Below are 20,134 nucleotides of genomic sequence, written 5' to 3'. Positions count from 1 at the left end.
GCATGTGTTTTGCAACTCAAATGTTTAGAGTAGCACCACTAGGTGCTTTTTTTTTTTTTTTGTAGCAATATTAGTGTTTCTTTCTCACCACATAATTTTTGTTATTTTGATGTAGATGGGGCCGAGGGCATCCAGAAGAGTACACAGAAGCCATTAACCTTGGAGAGGAGAAGTTTGATTCCGACTCGGACAAGAAGCCTAGAGCCGGACAGATCCTCTGGATAAGAGGCTTGACTCGCCTTCAGACCCAGGTAAACCTTGTTCCCACCCCCTGCTTTATGAGAATTTGTAGAACTGCGTTTTCCTCCACCCTTTATTAAATATTTTTTATTTATTTTTTAATTAATTTTTATTTTGCTTTTCCAGTTTTGAGATTCTGATCTGTTCATTAAAACACATTCACTCATTACATTCTTACTCATTGTGGTTTTTGGTTTTAAACTTTTATTTTTTCACTTTCTAGCTATAAATCATTTCGTGACCGCCAAGAATATCGCGTCAGTTTGATTTATTTAAAATTTTGTACTATAAGGAGTGAGGAGATTAATTTCTATGCTGGGACTATGCGCTAGACGTGGCAGCGACTAGTCTTGTTGCGTGGCAGAGTTCCGCAGTAGTAACGCGCGTTCTCGTGTTAATTCTCGTTCAAGCAATTTTTATTTTGTTATAATCTTATAATATATAAAAAATTCAAAATTGATGCATGGTCATTAAAAAAAGATAAAGATAATCTTTTTTTACTGCATGTTAAATGCTATTTGGAACAGTCTGAACCTGAAAAAATTTCTTTTGTATAAAGGTTTATTTATTTATTTTTATTAAGGTATTTGGTTGAATGTATTCTTGCATTGCCATCTAGGGGATAGACACTTTCTACAACTTCAAGCTTTGTTATTAATCACAAAAAAAAAAAATTAATAAAAAATAGTAGTTTAAATTTGAAGATTTGAAGAACTACAATGCTGCTTATTTAACACCATTCTCTGAGTGGCTATAGTCGTTTTATTTCTTGTTATATAGATGATTGTAATGTGGGAGAAAATTGCTTCTACTTTGACTGATCATGTAGGCTAGGGCAACTTCTACTTTACTTTTTTTTTTTAAGTAATAACGTAGTTTTATCTATTCTTACATTATTTTATTTAATAGCAAATTGATCTGCATGGTATACATTTATTTTTACCTTTTATAGAAAGAAAGCCCTACCAAAATTGTTGAATTAGGAAAAGGTATTTTTATTTTTATTTATTTATTTTTTGGAAGAGAAAAACTGTTGGAATAATTCTAATATTTTTACCACAAAATACTTCTTTCAATTTTACAATTTTTTTCTTGAAATATTAATACATATTTTAGAGAAAAAATATTAATAAGGCGTTATTAAAAAAAAAAGAAAGTATTTCCTCCTCAGAAAATAAACAATTAGACCATGGGAATGCACACACACACACACACACACTCACTCACTCACTCACTCACTCACTCACTCACTCACTCACTCACTGTCACACTCTCTCTCTCTCACACACGCACACACACACACATCCACGCAGACTAATTTCTCAAGTTAGCATCTTACTTAACGAACTTAAATTATTATTATTTTAAAGAGTTATGTAGCTGGCAGTATTGTTAGGTATGTTCATCATTTTGGAAATTTAATGATTTTTATGGGAATTTACTAATCTTATTCAGTTGTAATTTTATTTATTTTTTTTTTTTTGAGAAATATATTTTGTGATTATTATTATTTATTTAGTTTCTTAATTTTTGTTTTTGCACAGGGAATTTGATGGTTGGATTCTATTATTTTGATCTCATTTATGTTTAAGATACTCGCTCCCATCGTTTTATAACTAAAACTTACCATCATTGTGCCCAAGAATCAACAAAGTATTTCTAAAATAAAACAGGTGATATAAATGAGAATGAAGGTGTATACTTTTTATCGCAAATTTTACCTCAATTTGGTAGTCAAAGAGGTAATTCAGGCGTCTTGAGTAGGTACTCATTCAGAAATGTGAGCTCTTACTTACCTTGGGGAAGGCTTTGCTATATCCTCTTTCTTATAATCGCTTCTAAACAAATCACATAATTTCATATGTAAAGTAGAATTAGAGGGGTAGCTATTGTAGGCCTTTCTAATTTTTAGTAGCTCACAACCTCTTAAAGGAAAGAGTAACTTTTTCCTACCCTCTAATTCAGTATTGAGTTCAACGAGTCATTCCATTAAAAATCCTATTAAAATAGATTTCTTTTTTTCAACACTGGTCACCGATTTTTTTAAAACATTCTATAGTTGCTCGATATATCAAGTAACATGATCCCTATCACTTGAGCTTTTGCAACAGAAATTAGTAGATTGTAGCTGCAGGGGAAAAAGGCACTTATGAATTGAAAACAAAAGCAACAGTAATGTCTAGTTTATTATTTTATTTTAAAAAAATCCTGTTTAATTTGATTTATTGCTAATGATGGCAGGTTTAGATGGAAGTGGGTGGGTGACGTGGCGTGACCAAATTGTAGCTTTATGTTTTGTATTTAGAATGATGATTCTTTGCAAACTTTTGATTAATTTTTTTTAATGCATTCTTGCCACTTTTGGGAAAATGTTATGACCGGTTTTTAGTGTCACTCAGATGTTTTAAAAAAATATAATTTTACTTTTTACTGAGTACTTTGAATGAATAGTAGACAATTAAACGATTATAAAAAAAATGTATTCATCATATTTAATTCAAGTTAAGTCAAAGCAGTCTTTCAACTTTCGAAGTATATTAGCAAGTTTTAAATCACTTTTAGTATGATGTTAAGTTAGGCTCTTCTTAAATGCTGCTATGCAAAGAACCATTAAACTTTTATTAAAAATTCTACCACATTAAACCCCTCAATTTTATGAGTATGAACTTACAAGACAAAAGCATTTTCAAGTTTTTTAAATATACTAATTGGAAGTACATGCTTATTAATTTGACATTGAGTAAATACCCATTTTATTTATATCACCTTTACTTAATATATTCTTTGAAATACTCCTGATTGTAAGTTTTATTGAATGAGATACAGAAGTGTTTTGAATTGTCTAAATCTTAAGATAGGTGAAAGTATTTGATGTCCAGCATATCAAGTGGAATTATTTATCGTTGTTCAAATAATCAAAGCAATAGTAAAATATGTACTCGTAATTGTTTCTTTTCTTTCTTAACACGTTTACTACCATAAATCTACTACTTTCTGTTCTATTTTGATGTTCTTTGTGTTACGTTTCCAACAATCTTTGTTCGATTAGAATCCTGTACATTTTAGCTAAACCGGAACTGTAGTTATTCTGGAGCCTAAATTTTCGTTCATTATCCAAAGAAAAAAAAAAAAAAGGTAGATAGTTAAAATTGATTTAGACAACAAAATAATACAAGTATATAATCTATATATTCATTAGCAATAATTCTTATTAGTTTTCTGCTTTGGTATTCAACATTTTCTTAATCTTCTAATCAAAACTGTTCGGTAGGACACTTGTATAATAATAATAAATTTTCAAATGATCTTACTCGCTTCATTGTAAACTCTTCATATTTCTGCTCTGAGTATTCTCTTTTAACCTGTTAACTGTAAAATTAGTTTATAATTTTTTAGTATGTGTATGTAGTTCTAGGCGCCTCTTAAAAATTTAGAATTGATGGAGATGAAGTCAAATATAGAACAAAGTAACTTTTTATGGACTACAATGAAAAAAGAAAACAACAAAAAATACAAAATATTCAACTTATCAACGTAAATTTGATCTTTTACGCAGGTGGTAATTTCCGAAAAATAACTTTTGCCTATATTATTTTGTCCGGAAGGACCCAATAGGCATATATTTTTGCTCTATTTGGTAGCTAAAAGACCAGAACTGTTTTATTTGATCAATAAAATTGAATAAGATCTTGAAAAGAATTGCGTTCAGAAGAAATCATTTTCATATATGCTGCGTTAAGAGTTAATAATTCACTTTTGTAACCATTAGCGTTTAATAGCAATTACTAAATCGTAAATTTTGATACCAGGTCTAAAAAGCTGCCTAACATGTTGCATAATCTTAAAAACCGATGAATAATGCACATAACCGCAAATAAATTAAATACTGTTAGCCTAACCCACGAAGCAATAACTATTGTCATAATAACCATTTTTATCTATGTCATTAGTACCATTTTTTAAATAAAAGAATCATTTTTGAACTTATTATAAAATTTGAGACATCTCAAATATGCAGTATGAATCCTCGCGACGATGTTACACACGAGCAAATAGGAATATTTTTTAGGTCTAAGCCTTTTATGATGTAGGTAGTGATGTTGGAAGTTCTTGATCTAAAAGTGGTGAAAAATTCTTTTCAAGATAAATTGTCATTTCCCTCAGCAATTGTTTCTAAGCCTTACATTTGGCTTTCTCTAGTTGGTACCCTTGTAGCCTTAATTTTGAGCTCGAAGGTGGCAAATACTTTTTCTTATGTAGGTGGCAAGTCTCTCGAATTTAATTGGCAGAGAATAGTCTCCCTTTTTTCAATTAATTTTTATTTCACCATTATTGATTTTTTTATGCATAATTTCAACCAGTCTTTCTGATAAAAAGATTTCTTTCTATTCTTTTTTCCGAAGTGATGAATGTCATACGTTGATAACTTGTTTGTATCAAAAATTATTATTTCTTCCTCGAGGCTAATCATTGTTCGAAAAGATTAAAAAAACCTGCCCCAACCGCTCCTTTACCTTTATTTTGGAATCATTGATGTAGATATGTAACCATTTATTCTACGCTACTTGTATGCATTTCAAGTAATTTGATAAGTTGTCTGAAAAGAATTAAAAATAAAAAATTTAAAAAGTTTAGGACCGTCAGACATTTAATTAAAATCAAACGACTCTTTACTGAAATTCAGTAAACTCTCTTCAGGTTTGTGTTTTTACATTCTGTACTTTCGTGCAATACAGTTAACAGGTTAATTTTTATTCAAGAAAAATTGTAGAAGAAAGTAAAAAGTTATTTTAAGACATATTTATCTTATTTTCTCTGGTACATTCGGCAGCACATCATCCTCGATGGATTTTAAATATCACTTTATCAGAAATAAAAGATTTGAAGAACCTAAAAGAAAGATCGATCAGCAGGCTAGCAAGTATCAGGTATCTGTTGAAGAGTTTTCTTTACTCTAAAGTCACTAAACGTCACACGTCTGTATGCGTGCGCACATCTGGGTAAAAGTAAATAATTTGGTCACCCATCATGCTTTACATCAGCTTTTGGGATCCTGAGACTAAAATGAATTTCTGTTAGAATGGAGAATCCACTCATTACATATAAGTAAATCATGTAACTGCTTTGGAACTGTTAACAGGGGACAATTTCTCAAAAGATGATGCCTTGATTTAGGCTTTTTTTTTTGTATCAATTTCCGGTCTTGATGCAATCAGATTCCTGTCATTGAACATTTCATCCTTCTCCACTGATAATTGACCAACCTCAAATAAGTACTTTAATTTTATAAAGCAAATTTTAACAGTTAGGCTGTAATACTGGTCATTACAAATCCTCTCTCTCTCTCAGTGATACAAATACCATTTCCTTCTTCACCATACATTTTGACCAGCCCCGCATCCTTTCGCGCTCGTCCAGTGCTTCTCAACATTGTATATTTCTATTTCTCAATATCAGCGCCAGCATACTGTTTCGTGGTTGCCAACACAGGATCTAAAAATGTTGAGCTAGAATGTCTTCTTAGTAGTGCAAAATCAATATGCCTTCTAATTTAATTTCTACAACTGACTCCCTTAAGCGAGAGGTGGAAACAACCTCTCTCGCCCTCGCATTTTCCTTTAGAATTCTTAACAATGTCTCTTGACAGTAAAATAATTTCTGCTAGAAGAATATAGTTGTTTTTTGTTATTATTTTATTGATGTATTCGTAATAGATTATTTAAATAAAATTTTCCACACGATTTTGAGTAAATATTATATATTATATTGATGGGTACAATGTCAATATATTGCTTCAATATTGATATCGTGTAAGGGCTACAATTTTATTTTTTTTTAATCAATTTATATTTCTTCATTACATCTAGACCTCAATACAACAATTACATTCTCTTCCTCACAAAATTAATCTAAAATGTGGTAACTTTTAATTTTTAAATTGCAAAAAGATCTCGCGCGTAAGAATAGATTGATTGCAAAAGTGTTACTGTGTTTCAGCGTATTTACTTACATAATGTATTTCCGAGTAACTCAGATCAAAAAAGGGAGTGTAAAGTTCATGTTGGCTAATATTTCTTTTTATTGTTTTATATTAATTTCAAATAATTAACAGAAAAACAATACATAATAATTGTACCAGCTTGTTACACAAATTTTAGAATGGCTTCTTAATCTTTAAAGTGCCTAGCTTTGAGGAAAAGTGCAATAGAAGGGAGAAAGGTTCCTAATCTAACAGTAAAAATTGGGGCTATCACAATAGTGCAGAGGCTGCACTTCTTACCTACCAGCTCTACAGGAATTAGTTCTACTTAACCGGCTAGCTTTAGGACGGCCATCGTATAGTTATCATTTTGCAGAGTAGCTTTATTTTGGTTAATTTTAATTAAATTAGATTAATTAAAAGGGGTTTTAAAAACGCTATCCATCTGTCCAGAAAAGAGATCAAAATTAATATTTTCAGTTGCCCACCATACCAAAACACAAAACAAAAAATAAATTAAATAAAACGTAAGAAAGCAAAAGCTTGACCTCATTTACGAACCTATATTTTTCTAGTCTCTGAGAGAGCTGTCCAGCCTCTGCCATCCAATGCTTACATTTACTTGTTTCTGACAAATGTACAATTTGCATAGCGTTATTTTTTTCACTTACTGGCCATTTTTAATTGCTGCGTTTTCTTTGTCTATATTTGCAAATTATCCTTATGGTTGAAAAACCTATCAGAAGTCAGCATTCACAATTTTTTCTTCCTGTACTTTGATTGCAGAACATTTAAATAGCAAACGAGAAGTAAAGGTGTTTTGGTCATGACTAAATAAAGGTTTCGTACATAAAATAAGACCCGAAAATATGATTTATTTATTGTATGTTACTTTAAAGGTTAGCATTTTTTCATGCATATCAACTTTTGTAACTACTTATTAATGATTAAATAAAATTACAACCGTAATCCGGAGAAGTTACAACAATTGCCGTAGGAAATTAATTTCCTCACACAAAAAAGAAATAATTTTCGATTAAAAACAGAAGGTATTGTGACTTTAAAAAAAAATTATCTTGTTAACTTGCGAATGAACAATAAAAAATTGCTTCCTATTTGATTATGGATATAATACGAATTATTATTTAAAAGTTAATGGATAGTACATTATTACTGGAAACATTTTTTTATGTGATGCAAATTCCAGAGATGAGATGCTTCACTAAATATAACGTGAACAAGCGACATGTGAATCCATGTTCTTAAACTTTTTTATGGAACAATTTTTTTTCGCCTTCTGTGCGCGAAGAATTGACATTTTAGAGGGTTGGTCTCAGAACCATTTTTTCACATGAATATATTAGTAGCTTTATTTTGCAAACAACGAAAAGCATCTTTCAAATTAAATAACGAACAAAGGATGACGAAAATTCAGCAAAGAAATGAAGAAAATTAAGTAATAAATATTTGAAGGTGGACCTCCTTCAATATGGAGAAGCGTGCGTGACCTCTCCTAACTCTGCAAAGCTGCTTCAAAGCTTCCTTCTTTTTGGGGCCACCGTGTGATAGTCCTTCCACCAATTTCTGAGATCTATCTTGGATTCTATAACACATTTTCTTAGTCAGTAGTCAACTGCCAAAAGATAAGAATCCGAATTAATATGAACAATATTTCTTAAAATCTGAGTTTAAAGAAAATTTTAGATGGTATTTTTAGAACACCAATCCTTTTTAACTTTGCCGTTAACCGAAAATGTTCAAAAATAATTAGTTGAACGAGAATGGATTTTAATTGGGACAAAAACGTCAAAAATAGTTTCGCGAATTCCGTTTTTTTAGTAAGTAAAAAAAGTGAAGAAAACGCTTATTTTTTCAAACGGGGCTTAATGTCCGTCTACCTATTAGGAATCTTGGACGGGGTGGAATTCATTTACTGTTAACGTTTTTCCTAACAAGTAAAAAGTATCTATACGCGGGATTCGAACTGGGGATCTTTCACTTCTTAATCACTACACCAACACTAGCCACTTCGTTTTCTAATCATTACTGATAATTTTATGGATCAAGGCATTGAGTGAACTATTTTTATTAAAAGAAGAAGAGAGAGGTTTGTTGGCAAAACTTTGGCCAGTATAAGAAAAATTATTATCTAAATAAAAATTTGGAAGATAAGGCATTTGAAAAGTAATTAAAAAAGTTATTTTATAATTCAATTAATCTAAAACTTCGCAGAAAACATAAAAAAAAAAAAAAAAAAAAAAAAAAAAAAAAAAAAAATTAGAAAATTAGAAAACAGTGTGGATAAAGAGAGTAATGTTTGAAAACGGCGTTAGAATTACAGTTTCATCATGTTGCAGTGAATGCGAAGAGTTTGTAACGATGCTAACTTTTTTATGCTTCGCCTCTAATGTTATAAGAGCTGGAATTTACGGAAAAATGTTTAGAATAATTGCTCTCCTTCTGGCTACTAAATAAGCTCCAACATTAAAGATGTATAAAGATATTAGTAAGTTTCTATTTACCTTAAGATTAAGTTGTGTAGCAGGGTAATTTACAACTTTAATTACAAATAATATTTAAGAATAATTTTAAATATTTTCGCTTCCCTTCAATATGATGCAGTGAAAAGACAACTCTCAGGTTACATAACTTATTATAAAGCGCTTAACTTACAGCTCGAATAAACTTTCAAAGTTTGGGATGTCTGTGTCTTTCCTGAAGATCACCACTCAGAAATATGTACCTATCCTTGTCATCCTAAATAGGATTAAGAAAATAATCTTCATAACTCTAGCAATATATACAATTTTTCTCTCATTATAATTCATTATTATTATTTAATTAGCTGTATTTAAAAGTTGTATTGTGACTAGGTACTAAGTTGAGCTAGTGCACATAAAGTATGAATTAGACTTGTCCTTCCTGAGCTCTAAAATCCTCTCGCTGCCCCTCACAGTTTCATATGTCTTGCCCCACTATCAGTTTATTCTGAATCACAGCTAGAAAAATTGAATACTTTTCCCACGTATTGTGCATAAAAAAAGTTTGATTAGTTACGAGTTTTAAGTATTTAGTCCGGTCCAGTGTCCACATCTGATTATTAGTTTTTATAACTGAAAATCCAATGTAGGCACCTTGTTTTCTCGAGTATTCATAAATACATATGTTAATTGACGTAATTAATTTTTAAGTTAGAGAGCAATGCACCTAGAAACTAAACACTGTTTATTGAAGAAACATCTTGGGAAGGTGTACTCTAAATAGAGCGCAAGATCTCTAGCAAGTTACTGGCGGTCAGCCATTACATTTGTCCCAGCCATTATATGTCTTATTAGTTGCTATGAATGTGATGGATAGATTACTGTCAGCAATTTTAAGTGCAGGTTGAGGTCCAGACAGAGCTTATAGTAAGGTGATTCTGTGAGTTCATGGACATTTCTAGACTCCCTACTTGGACCTCTTATTGGGCACTGCAATTTAAAGAGAAATATAGTTCTCAATATAGTATTATTTGGTCAGAAAAACATAGAAAATTCTTAGATTATGGCTCCTTAAGGTTAATGCCCGATGAAATCCTCAAGTTTCTTAGACTGCTGTGGATCTTAAATAGTTCAATCCAGGTCTGGATTTTTGTCGTTGACTCGGTTTATGTTATTGTTTTTTCTGAGACAGCAACATCGTTCCAGAGCAATGTTGGTTAGCGTAGGATTTAGACTTCCTCAAACAAATAATATAATATTAAGCAAAAATTATCAATTTTCCTACATTAACTAAAAATTGTTATTACGTACTTCCACAGTTTCTAGAGCTACAGAACGTCTAGAAATCTAAACCTAAACCTGTCTAATTATCCTGCCTCTAGTTGTATGTCTAACCACCATCTCAAATCTTGGTCTGTAGCTAACCTAAAACAAGCCTTCTTCATTCTCGTTGAGTATTGATATATTTTACAGGAAAATCCTAGATGTTCTTCAATCACTCGTGTTGCACGTCATCCCGTGACCATCACCCGGGAATCTAGACGTCGCGATTCCTACCATCTTTCTTGATGAATAACAATGTTGAATCATTCTTTCTCCTTTGCTGACCCAATAAAAGTCCAATTAAACGTTACTGCACCATTGTATCTGCAGGATTATACCTTCTGGCTCTCATTCATGCATAGTTATAAGACCCTGTATCAATATACTACAATTAGTATGGCATATCTAACATTTACTATCTGTAAGAAGTGTACGAAAGAGGCATTCTTGGCTTCTGAATGTATTAGAGTTGTCTGCAACTTTATTAGCAAGATTTCGGCATTTCACTACCATACCAGAGCGCGTGACCCAGAACAGTGGGCAACTTCCATTAGATGATCCACTTTGGACCTCTACCTGTTCTGTCTTTACTATTAAAGTTATTTAAGGTGAGTTATCTTTAAGGAACATTAGGATCTTGCTTACTATACTGCCGGCCTCCACAGAACAGTGAGCTACTGAGGTTCCTAGGAAGAAAACATCTAAGGGTAGCGTGGCTTTAAACCCGAAACTTTCAGCCTAGTTTAACGGCGCTGATAATTGCCTATCTTTTCTTATATATGTACTGTTGCCCCCCAAATCTTTATTGAAATCCTGATTAGCTGTACATCCAGGCTTAAATTAAAAAAGAAATTACTTTGATTCTGCAGCTTTTAATTGAACTTTGGCCTAATCTGAAACTGTTTCACTCGTAATGGATAGGCTGATTTTGGAAGGATATACGATCTGCGTAAAAGTCATATTCTTGAAAATAATCAGGAACTTCGCTTTTGTAGGTGTCATGACATCGTGATAAATGACTGGCTCTTACTATACTGGATGAATGTTTCTTTATTTATATTCATGAAATCGGGGCCCTCAAAGATCAACGGTCATAAGACAACATAAATATACGCGTATTCAATTCTTCAGTTTTTCGGTTCTCTATTGAAAGTTTAAATTTTAAATACCGGCGATCCTAGGGTTCGTTTCTGACGATGCCAACTTCTAGTAAGTGGTATAGCATGTTGGTAAAAGGACGCATTACCTAAAGATTTTATGTAGTTTAAAAAGTGTAGATTCCATTTTTTGTTTCATATTAACTTTACGGATCATCCATGTTTGAGATCAGCTTACATGTGATTAGTATCAGGGCCGGAGGAATAATCAAAATTGTACAGCGGTCCACCTAATCTGGCTACCTGTATATTTTCACCTATACTATTGTTAATCATTTTATTATTTGGAGGTTGATGGATTTTTAAACTTTTGTATGAAGAGTTAGCTGGGCGTAAAGATTTGAGTCTATTGGTCTCTTTGAACTCGCTGTGTAGTAGTATGTGTTGTAACAAAATGTTTAATGTTCGCTTCATTCCTCTGTTCCTTTGCTTCCTTTGTTCTGTTGGATGTTCCAGCTGAAAGTGATCCGAGCTTTCAACGCCAAGCAAGCAGGTGTCATTTGAAGGATAAGGCAAGAAAAGAAATTATGGAAATCAAAGCGCTGTAAACACATCCAATATAAAAGCAAGCCTGTAAGGTGTATCCAGCAGCTTAACCACATTAATAATTAAGATTACCTAAAAAAACAAATACAAATTAGATTTAATAGAAACTACCCTTTATCTATTGGCATCATTTTATTTTTTTCATCTTCCAAACCAATTTGAATAGTAATACTATAAGGCCAAGTTCTGTTAGTGCGAATTTTAGTGTCTTCCCTAATCTTTTGAATTAAATAAATAACGACTTATGGTAGAATCTATGAATTAATACGAACAGATTCGGCAAATGAAGTTAGGGAATATCCCAGTGAAATAAACGAGATTTTTATTAATTAATATATATATAGGGTGGCCAAACAAATGGCCTACCTAGCATGCTGGGCAGAGCCCCGCACATTTTCAAGTGGTTCTGATATGCTAATACACAAAGATTCCAATTTTCTATCTTTAAAATCTCAAAAGTAAGGCATTTTGTAATGATACTAATTCGAAATGGCATAGATGCTGTATTCACTAAGATATCTGAAAATATTTGCATTTAATTAACATGTTTTTTGTTTTAGTTTTTCTTTTAGGTTTAGTTTACTAATTTGCAATGTTACTCGCGCGAAATTCCATGTATGCGCGTTTAGTATAAATCAGAGAATAGGTCTTCTTCAGTCTTGATCACTTTTAGCCGGACGTGTACCGCTTAGAAGCACGTAGCATCAAGCACACTAGCGTGCAATAGATGGGCCCAGTGCCTTGTGATTAAATGAGGTCTCGAATTCCTTATTAGTGCCTTGATGAAATAGATGTGTTTACCCTAGCCTTTTCCCCAAATAACTCTAGAGTCTGGCGAGGATCTAGTTAAGATAAGATAGCTTTTGTTTCAGTACCTGGCACTTAGAACTATTTCGAATGATTTTGTCAGTCCTTCATCAAATGGGATTTGCCTGCCAATGAAATGTGCAGGAGCCACCACTACTTACTACCTAGTTTCAGGCACTTTCCTGAATCTAAATGTTCCGTGTTGTAAGAGACCTGTTAAGTGCTTACCCAGTTTATTCTCAGACTTTTGCCAGCAGCAGCAGATTTTTTTCCAGGTAATTTTAACGACTGGATTAGCACTTCTCCTTATGGAACTCTTTTCGATCGCTTATCTTACAGAAGTGTTGCTAGAGGTTCCGTAATAGCATTTCTGCGCGCTTCCTCGTCAGTGTAGCGGCTACTTCTCTATCTCTCATTCTTACCTTCTTGATGCTTTAGTTGCCCAGCGTGATGGAGAAAAGTTGTTGCAGAAATCATCAGCTCTCTAGCCCTTTCTCTCTAGCAAAACTCTCTGACTAAACTAATAAGTATTTTGATACTGGGATCGGTTCCCGTTCTAGGCCTTGAATTTTATAATGGTATATATGAGAAATTTACAGTAAAGTATGCTTGCTTGACGCCTCCTCCACGACACCTAACTTGGTTGTTGGACGCAAAGCCCGCCTTAAAAATAAGCATTGCTTTACTTTACTTTTTTTCTTCTTTCCAAGCCTTACAACCTCTATAAGCCATCTTGAAAAGGACCTAGACCCATCTTCCAGTTAATGGAGATTTATCTAAAATAAGGTTGCATTTCTTATTACCATCCCCTCAGATTAGTCCGCCTATCCATTAGTGCAGTGCAAGTCAAGTTCATTGACAGTATATGCAATTATAATTTATGCATACAATGTTCATGATTTCAAACGCTACAAACGCCTGCCTTTTCTCTTTACTTCCGAATGGAGTTTGGATTGCTTTCCTCTCGTCAGTGTTCTGATTTCTAGTTCATATTGCAGATTGTTTTTCACTTTCTAAATTTCTGACGCCCTATGATTACTGATTAGTGTATGTCACAAAATTTTGAAAGGAGAAATCAAACCGAGTCTTACTTGAACTTTATCAAATGTGTACAATAGAGGAGAATATCAGAATCTGTCAGATGTTAGCAGCAATGTAATTCAGTGTAGCACATCCAAAATTGTTATCTTACCTACTGTTCGGGTCGGACAGGTTGTATTAATTTTTCTCTTCTTGGCAGAATTGTCACATTGAGACAAAAGGCTTTGCAAAGCGCTTCTAAAACGTAAAACGCCCTAAAAGTGGCCATTTTTGAAGTCGGCCTTCGATATGCATTTTTAATATTGTTGTTTTTTGTTTTACTTTATGTATTGTTCAAGTTAGTTTATTTTGTTGTTTTTTTTACTTAATTTAACCAAAGTAACATTCCTTCGGCGTTTGCTCCTTTAGTTCTGTTATTCTTTTATGATGATTACTTTTTGAATTTTTTTTAACGGTTAAAAAAATAAGATGGTTGAGTGGATTAAAAAAAGATTTAGTAAATAAATGTGAAGTATTGTATGTTGTAATGTAGTCAGTCATGTGTAATGTAGTGGCCGAAAACCAAGCACTTGTTACAAGTGAAAAGTGTGATTAACAGAAATATGATATTAAAACTGAATACATGCATATATATTTATATACCATTATAATTGTTAGTACAAACGTTATATTTGTTACTTAATCACAATGTTAATATTGAATATACTAAAAAAATAAATAATAATTAATCTGTAAGACAATTAAATAAGAAATTTGATTGCGCTTAATTTTTCAATTACATCTCATATCAAACCTAGTACCTAATGTGTGAAAGTTTTGACGTTGCCAGAGAGTGTAATATGTGTCCGTGACGCTTTCCACATCCATCAAAAATGCTACCTGGTGCATGTTTCAAATATTGTTAGGTTGAAAATAATTTCATAACGTATTTTGTCCGTTTATAGTTGGTATTGCCAAATAATACAAACCTTACCCGTTGCTACTAACTACTAGTGTATGCATGTTTCTCGGATGATTTTTTTGTTATATTATTTTGAAGAAATAACAACAATTATACATTTATATATATATGTGAGTGTGTGTGTGGGGCCTGTTGTACTAACATGCATTTAATGTGTTGGGTAAACTAGACATTGAATCGTCGAATTTGCGCTGTTCGGGGATAAGCTGCATTGGACTGCGTAATTTCGGACAAACTAGCAATTTAAAAACACACAAACACATTCAATATTAAATGCTTAAACAGCATGCTTGGGTCCTACTGCTCATTAGGAAGAAATATTTCCCTTGTTTATGTATGGGAAAGCCATTTCAGTTCCAAAAAATGTCCTCCATTTTTTTTTTGTTTAGCAACGATTGGTCCATTGAACGGCAAGAATTTATGGTGACGTTCATGTAACTGTTGGGGTGCTTACCGGTATTATCTCAGTTCTTTCTTAAATAAGAACCATTCAAAATGGCTAATACCATCGGGCTTCTTTTTAGGAAGCCAGATCACCAAAGCCATAATACGTCTGCTGAGCACAGTTCATTCTGTCTTTTATAATCCAAGAAAGACAGGGGATGTGAGTGTGAGATCTTCGACTTCCTTGGCACATTGCTGGCTCCAAACATTCGGAATCGTTTGCGAGAATGGTTCTTGCATTCCTCAAAGAGGTGAAATTCTTAGTAATACTTTCACTTTAATAGCCTTAGGAAGTAGTTAAGTTTGTGTTGATGTTTCTTTGAAGGTCGATGCCTATAAACCTGGACAGAGGCCTTTCTTTATGTAAAAAATAAAGATGTTCTTTTTTATACCTCCAGAAATATCGTGGAATATCTCGGCCCTACGGTGATCCTTCAATCAGTGTTTCAACTTATTGCTGGTGATACATACCTTGTTGCCGAAAAACAGTTGGAACGCGATTGATATCGGCAAGATCTCCTCCTTCGGAAGTAAAAGCTGTAACATTAATTTACGAATCGGTATGTTCGAGTATAAAATTTTTATATTAATCTGCGAAGAAAGAAACAACACTAGTTTAAACTGAACTTAATTAAGCTCAAAACAAAATCTATTTCTTAATTTTTTTTTTAACTAATCATTTGCATTTCATGTCGCAAAACAATTTTATGTTTGAGTGCAGCTAAAAACAAAACAAAAAATCTCTCGGTAGGACAGCTATAATCTAAGAAACCAAACGCTTTGAACCTACGTCATGCTTCTGTCCTGTTTGTAGTTATTAGTAGTTGAAGTATTAGTGAATTCCATTATGAGGATTTGGATCGCACAGTTAGATGGGAGAGTAGTGTTATTTATTAAGAATTTAAACATGAGAACTTTGCAAACACATTTAGAGTATTATTGCAGACAATCCCTTCTCATTCCCAGCTTCACAATGCCTTAAAAATTCCTCATGCCGAGGAAAGGATTCTGCACTGTGTCAATGTCAAAGTAACATCGTGCATCTTTAAGCCAAATGTAAGGGTGAAGCAATTTGATTTTGATCTGTCGATTGTGCTGGCAACCGTTACTAATGTTAGAGAGAACCAGAACAGTACTGGTCTTGGCATTTCTGAGAATGGAGCGATTACCTGGGTGGTCGAAGGTCCTAGGCTTAAGTCTGGTCGGCGCTGTTCTTAGATTTTTTCCTTCTTGGAGTTTCCTACACTGTCCGGTGATGATCAGTGTGTATGAAACAGGAAGATAAATGATAAATTGCTAAAAAAGAAAAATGATAAATAAACAAGGGAATAATAAATTTAAAAGGAATGCTCTGAGTGACATTGATATTAGACATTAACGCACCGTATGTATTTACATACAAGGAGAAGAAGAAGAAGAAGAAGAAAAAGAAGGAAAAAAAACCTTGGTGCACCAACTAAATATGAAAATTTAATAGCATTACTCGTAGTGACTGTTTTTCTTGACTGATAACTGCAGAAATCCATATTTCTACATCAAAAATTAAAGTAGAATCATTTAATAAAATCACAAAAATTATTTTTTATATTATTGAGTCATTTTCTTTCCTGTTTACTAAAGTTCAACGGCCATTCTTTGTTAATTCTTAAAACATTTAAGTATTTGGAAAAAGGTTGTTATCACAAGTGGTATGGTCAAGGGAATATTTGTGTGTTTAAGTCCCTTACACGAAGCATATTGAAGCAGTAATACGGTTGATTTTGCTCTGTGGAAGTACTTTATTTTTAACTAAATATTGATTTTTTTTGTAAGATAGTTTACATTTAAATATATATATATTTATATTTATTTATTCATTAATTGTTAAACAAACTTAACTGTAGGTTGGTTAAATTTGCAAGTTTTTACTTAATCATTTCAATTTTCTTTTCTTCATTATATAAACCGTCGCGGATTATCACACAATGAATGTGTGAATGTGACCCGATCTAGCTTATTTCTATTACCTGTCATCTTGTAGAAAATATTCGACCATCTTACTACCAGCTTGTTAAAGAAGTTTGCGTGCATAAAACAATTTAAGTTAAAAGTAAATAAAAAAAATGTTAATTTCTTTATTTTCCTACCACTTGCAACCAACTTTCTGCATTTATTTCAATTTTACTTTGATTTCATGCTACTGCTTTGGTTTTGAGGCTACTAACTCTTAGCATTTTAACTGCTTTTCTTCATAATTTTCAAAAGGTCATCTTTTAATGAATTTGTGTTCAATAAAACGTAAAATTTTATTTACGTACTTTAAATTAAACACTGCTATGAGTGAAAGGCGAACGTTGGGGTGCTGGCAGCATTAACACCTTACAGACAGCTTTATTTCGGTCTAATTAAATAAGACAAGGTTTGTCTTTAAATGTTTAAATTAAACTCTGTTCAGCTGTTCAAAGTTAAAAATGGGACAGCTTTGAAAACATGTTAAGTTTAACAGAAACATCTTCACAGTTCCAACCAAACATAAAGCATGACTTTTTTCTCGAACTGATATGTGATTTATTTCTGGTCGAGGTTATGCTTATCCTCTGCTTATGGCTAGTTTGAATGTTTAAAAGTGGTATATTCTACGCATCATAATAATAATTATAATAAATTTTATAATAATAAATAATAATTTTTTTCCGAACACCAATCGTCTGGGGGGAGTAAGATTTTGGGGGCAAGATTTGACACGCTATAACGCTATAAGTGAAGAAAGTTTCTTTGAGGACTTGAAGGAACACGCTCACAGTTGTCCTAACGTCTTCATAGAAGAAGTTGGTTTGTCGTGGACGGCTCATTTTACCTACATTTACTTGTAAGATAACATATTGGTCTCGACATTCGTAAGTTTAAATTTGTGAGATGCATTCTTACTCATATGCGATTCTTAAAGGATTTTCTTTCTTTAAAAACGTTTAAACCATAACGCTGACGTATTTCAGAGAAGTTTTCAAAACAACTGTTGAAGAAGTTTCGGTAGATATTTAGCCCGAGTAAACATTGACATAAGTTATTTCAAATCTACGAAACCAAAAACAGGATTTATTTGCTTCACCATTGTTCTCATGCACAACTTTACTAACAAGCTGGTAAGAAGTGATATTTAAATATATTTTCTATTTAGTATATACTGAAGACCCAGTGCCTATCTGATCATCAGGTTCTTTGTAGTAACACAATCCCTTCTAAGTTTAATTTTCTTTAGTTTGTGATTATTTAGTTTCCTTGTGTATTGTTGAGTACCCGGTAGCCTTCTGAAGGAAGTTACTTTGAGGTAGTGTTGGAACACGTTCACAGTTGTCCTACCGTCAAATTAGCCTTTACTATGACAAACCTTCATGGAAGAAGTTGATGATCTGTCGTGGACGGCTCATTTTACCTACATTTATATTTATGTTTTATACTAATTAAGACTAAAATCAATATCAAGAATTAAGCATATTTTTTCCCGCACCTGTAACAATTTTTTTTTTTAAATAGTGAAACATTCAGGGTGAAACATTCAGTCTGTTATAGAATAAAGCTGGGGAGAAGTGTGGTCCAAATGGTCCCTACTTGCAAACATATTTTGGGTTGTGTTTTTACTAGTTCTTTTTAACTTTATCATGATACCCTTCATTATTTTTATTTTTTGTCATCATCTAATTTGCGGATATGCGTCTATTCTCAGAATTGTTGGATTAACAGTGAATTCACTGATTGTATCTTGAGCAGGATAGGCTAAACCGCTTTGAACAGTGATGATCCATATGGAGTTCAGAATTTTGACTGACTTTGTATATTATTGCTGTAAAAAAAACATGTTAGAGGGACGAATCCTGAAAAAGCTTTAAGGGGATACAGAATGGGGCAAATGATCTCTGATGATAAATGCCCATTTTCATTACTGCGCTTCACTATTCTCCATGGTTGAAGTATAATTTTTAAGTTAGCAAGGTTGTAAGAACCACTAACAAGTAAGGTAAGATAGATGATAATATCAATTTGTTAGTAGTTCTTAAATGTATTTGTTTGTTGGATTGGTTCAGATCTTTAAAAAATCCGTTTTATTTGATTGCAAAATGTTTCGGTACAAATGTATGTGAACCTTACATCGATTTTTCAGCCAATTAGTGTGTTTTATCTGTGGTACAGTTATATAAAGGTATATTGGTGTAATGGCCAGCCACAAAGTCTCATTACCAAAATCTCTGCAATAACCCAGTATCAACAAGTAAACAATACCGCCAAGCTAGGCTGTACGTGAAAGGTTCACGTAGCAAACCCATCGGAATCTGTCAAGTCTTCTAGAAACTTCAAGAATTTAACATTCGCCGCACATTTTACCCAAAGAAATAAAATACAACCTAACATCAAAGACAGGATTCCCCATAACATCCATTTAATGTATAAACTTCATCTGCTATAAACTGCACATCCACAAGTACTAGGCGATTTCGCTGCACTAAAATGATAATTCGAGAAGGGTATACAAATCAGGAATCAGGACATAGCCTTGGCATATCTTGATGCTCATATAAATCACGTACACTACCAACACACTACCAACCTTGACAAATGTAGGCAAGGAACATAATAAAAACAAGGGAACTCATTATTAAAGATTTTACACTTAGTCAAATATTTTGCCGCAAATAATTATAAAAAAAAAATGGTACTATTATAGTAGCGACAAGTTGCCATTGCAATCATCTATTTATAATAATCTAATGTACAGTATAATCTTCACACTTTCATATCATTTCAGAGGCACTGATAAATACACACATCCATGCCCTAAATTTTTGACAATAAATGAAAAAGACCTCTATCCATTCTCACTCACACTCACTTTTCTAAGGAGCCTCTTACATTTAAAAAGAACCCTATAAATTTGTATGAGGTTAATGGGATCAGGTTGGGCCACCTCCATACCAGATCGTTTGAAGTTGTTCATTTGCTTGTGCTATCATCACCCGTTCAACGTATTTTGCCCTGAATGTTCTACTATGTACTTATCTTATTTCATTCTTTTATTCATTTTGTACATTGTAAAGGCTTTTGAAGTTGACAAAGTCAGCGAAATAATGAGGGAATAGCTGCAAGAAGAGTGTGCCGTGTTATCAGCAGAGGGTGGCCATAT

At 32.8% G+C, this 20,134-nt stretch overlaps 1 protein-coding gene across 22 annotated transcripts in view; it reads left to right on the top strand.

Annotated features, from left to right (window-relative positions):
• PMCA (plasma membrane calcium-transporting ATPase 3) overlaps window positions 1-20,134 on the top strand; it is a 451,317-nt gene that overhangs the window by 343,202 nt on the left and 87,981 nt on the right. For 21 of the 22 annotated variants that reach the window (XM_074142761.1, XM_074142762.1, XM_074142745.1 and 18 more), the window contains one exon: window positions 116-251. In XM_074142761.1, the coding sequence (XP_073998862.1) occupies window positions 116-251 (136 nt within the window). Of the gene's footprint in view, window positions 1-115; window positions 252-11,636; window positions 13,766-20,134 lie in introns of those variants that run through there. The other variant, XM_074142767.1, reaches the window with a different exon arrangement.

This window comes from Rhodnius prolixus, unplaced genomic scaffold, assembly GCF_049639745.1.
Source record: "Rhodnius prolixus isolate KJV_2025 unplaced genomic scaffold, Rpr scaffold_12, whole genome shotgun sequence".
NCBI lineage: Eukaryota > Metazoa > Arthropoda > Insecta > Hemiptera > Reduviidae > Rhodnius > Rhodnius prolixus.
Note: the sequence above shows the minus strand (reverse complement) of the source record. Positions and strands in the feature narration are given on the sequence as shown.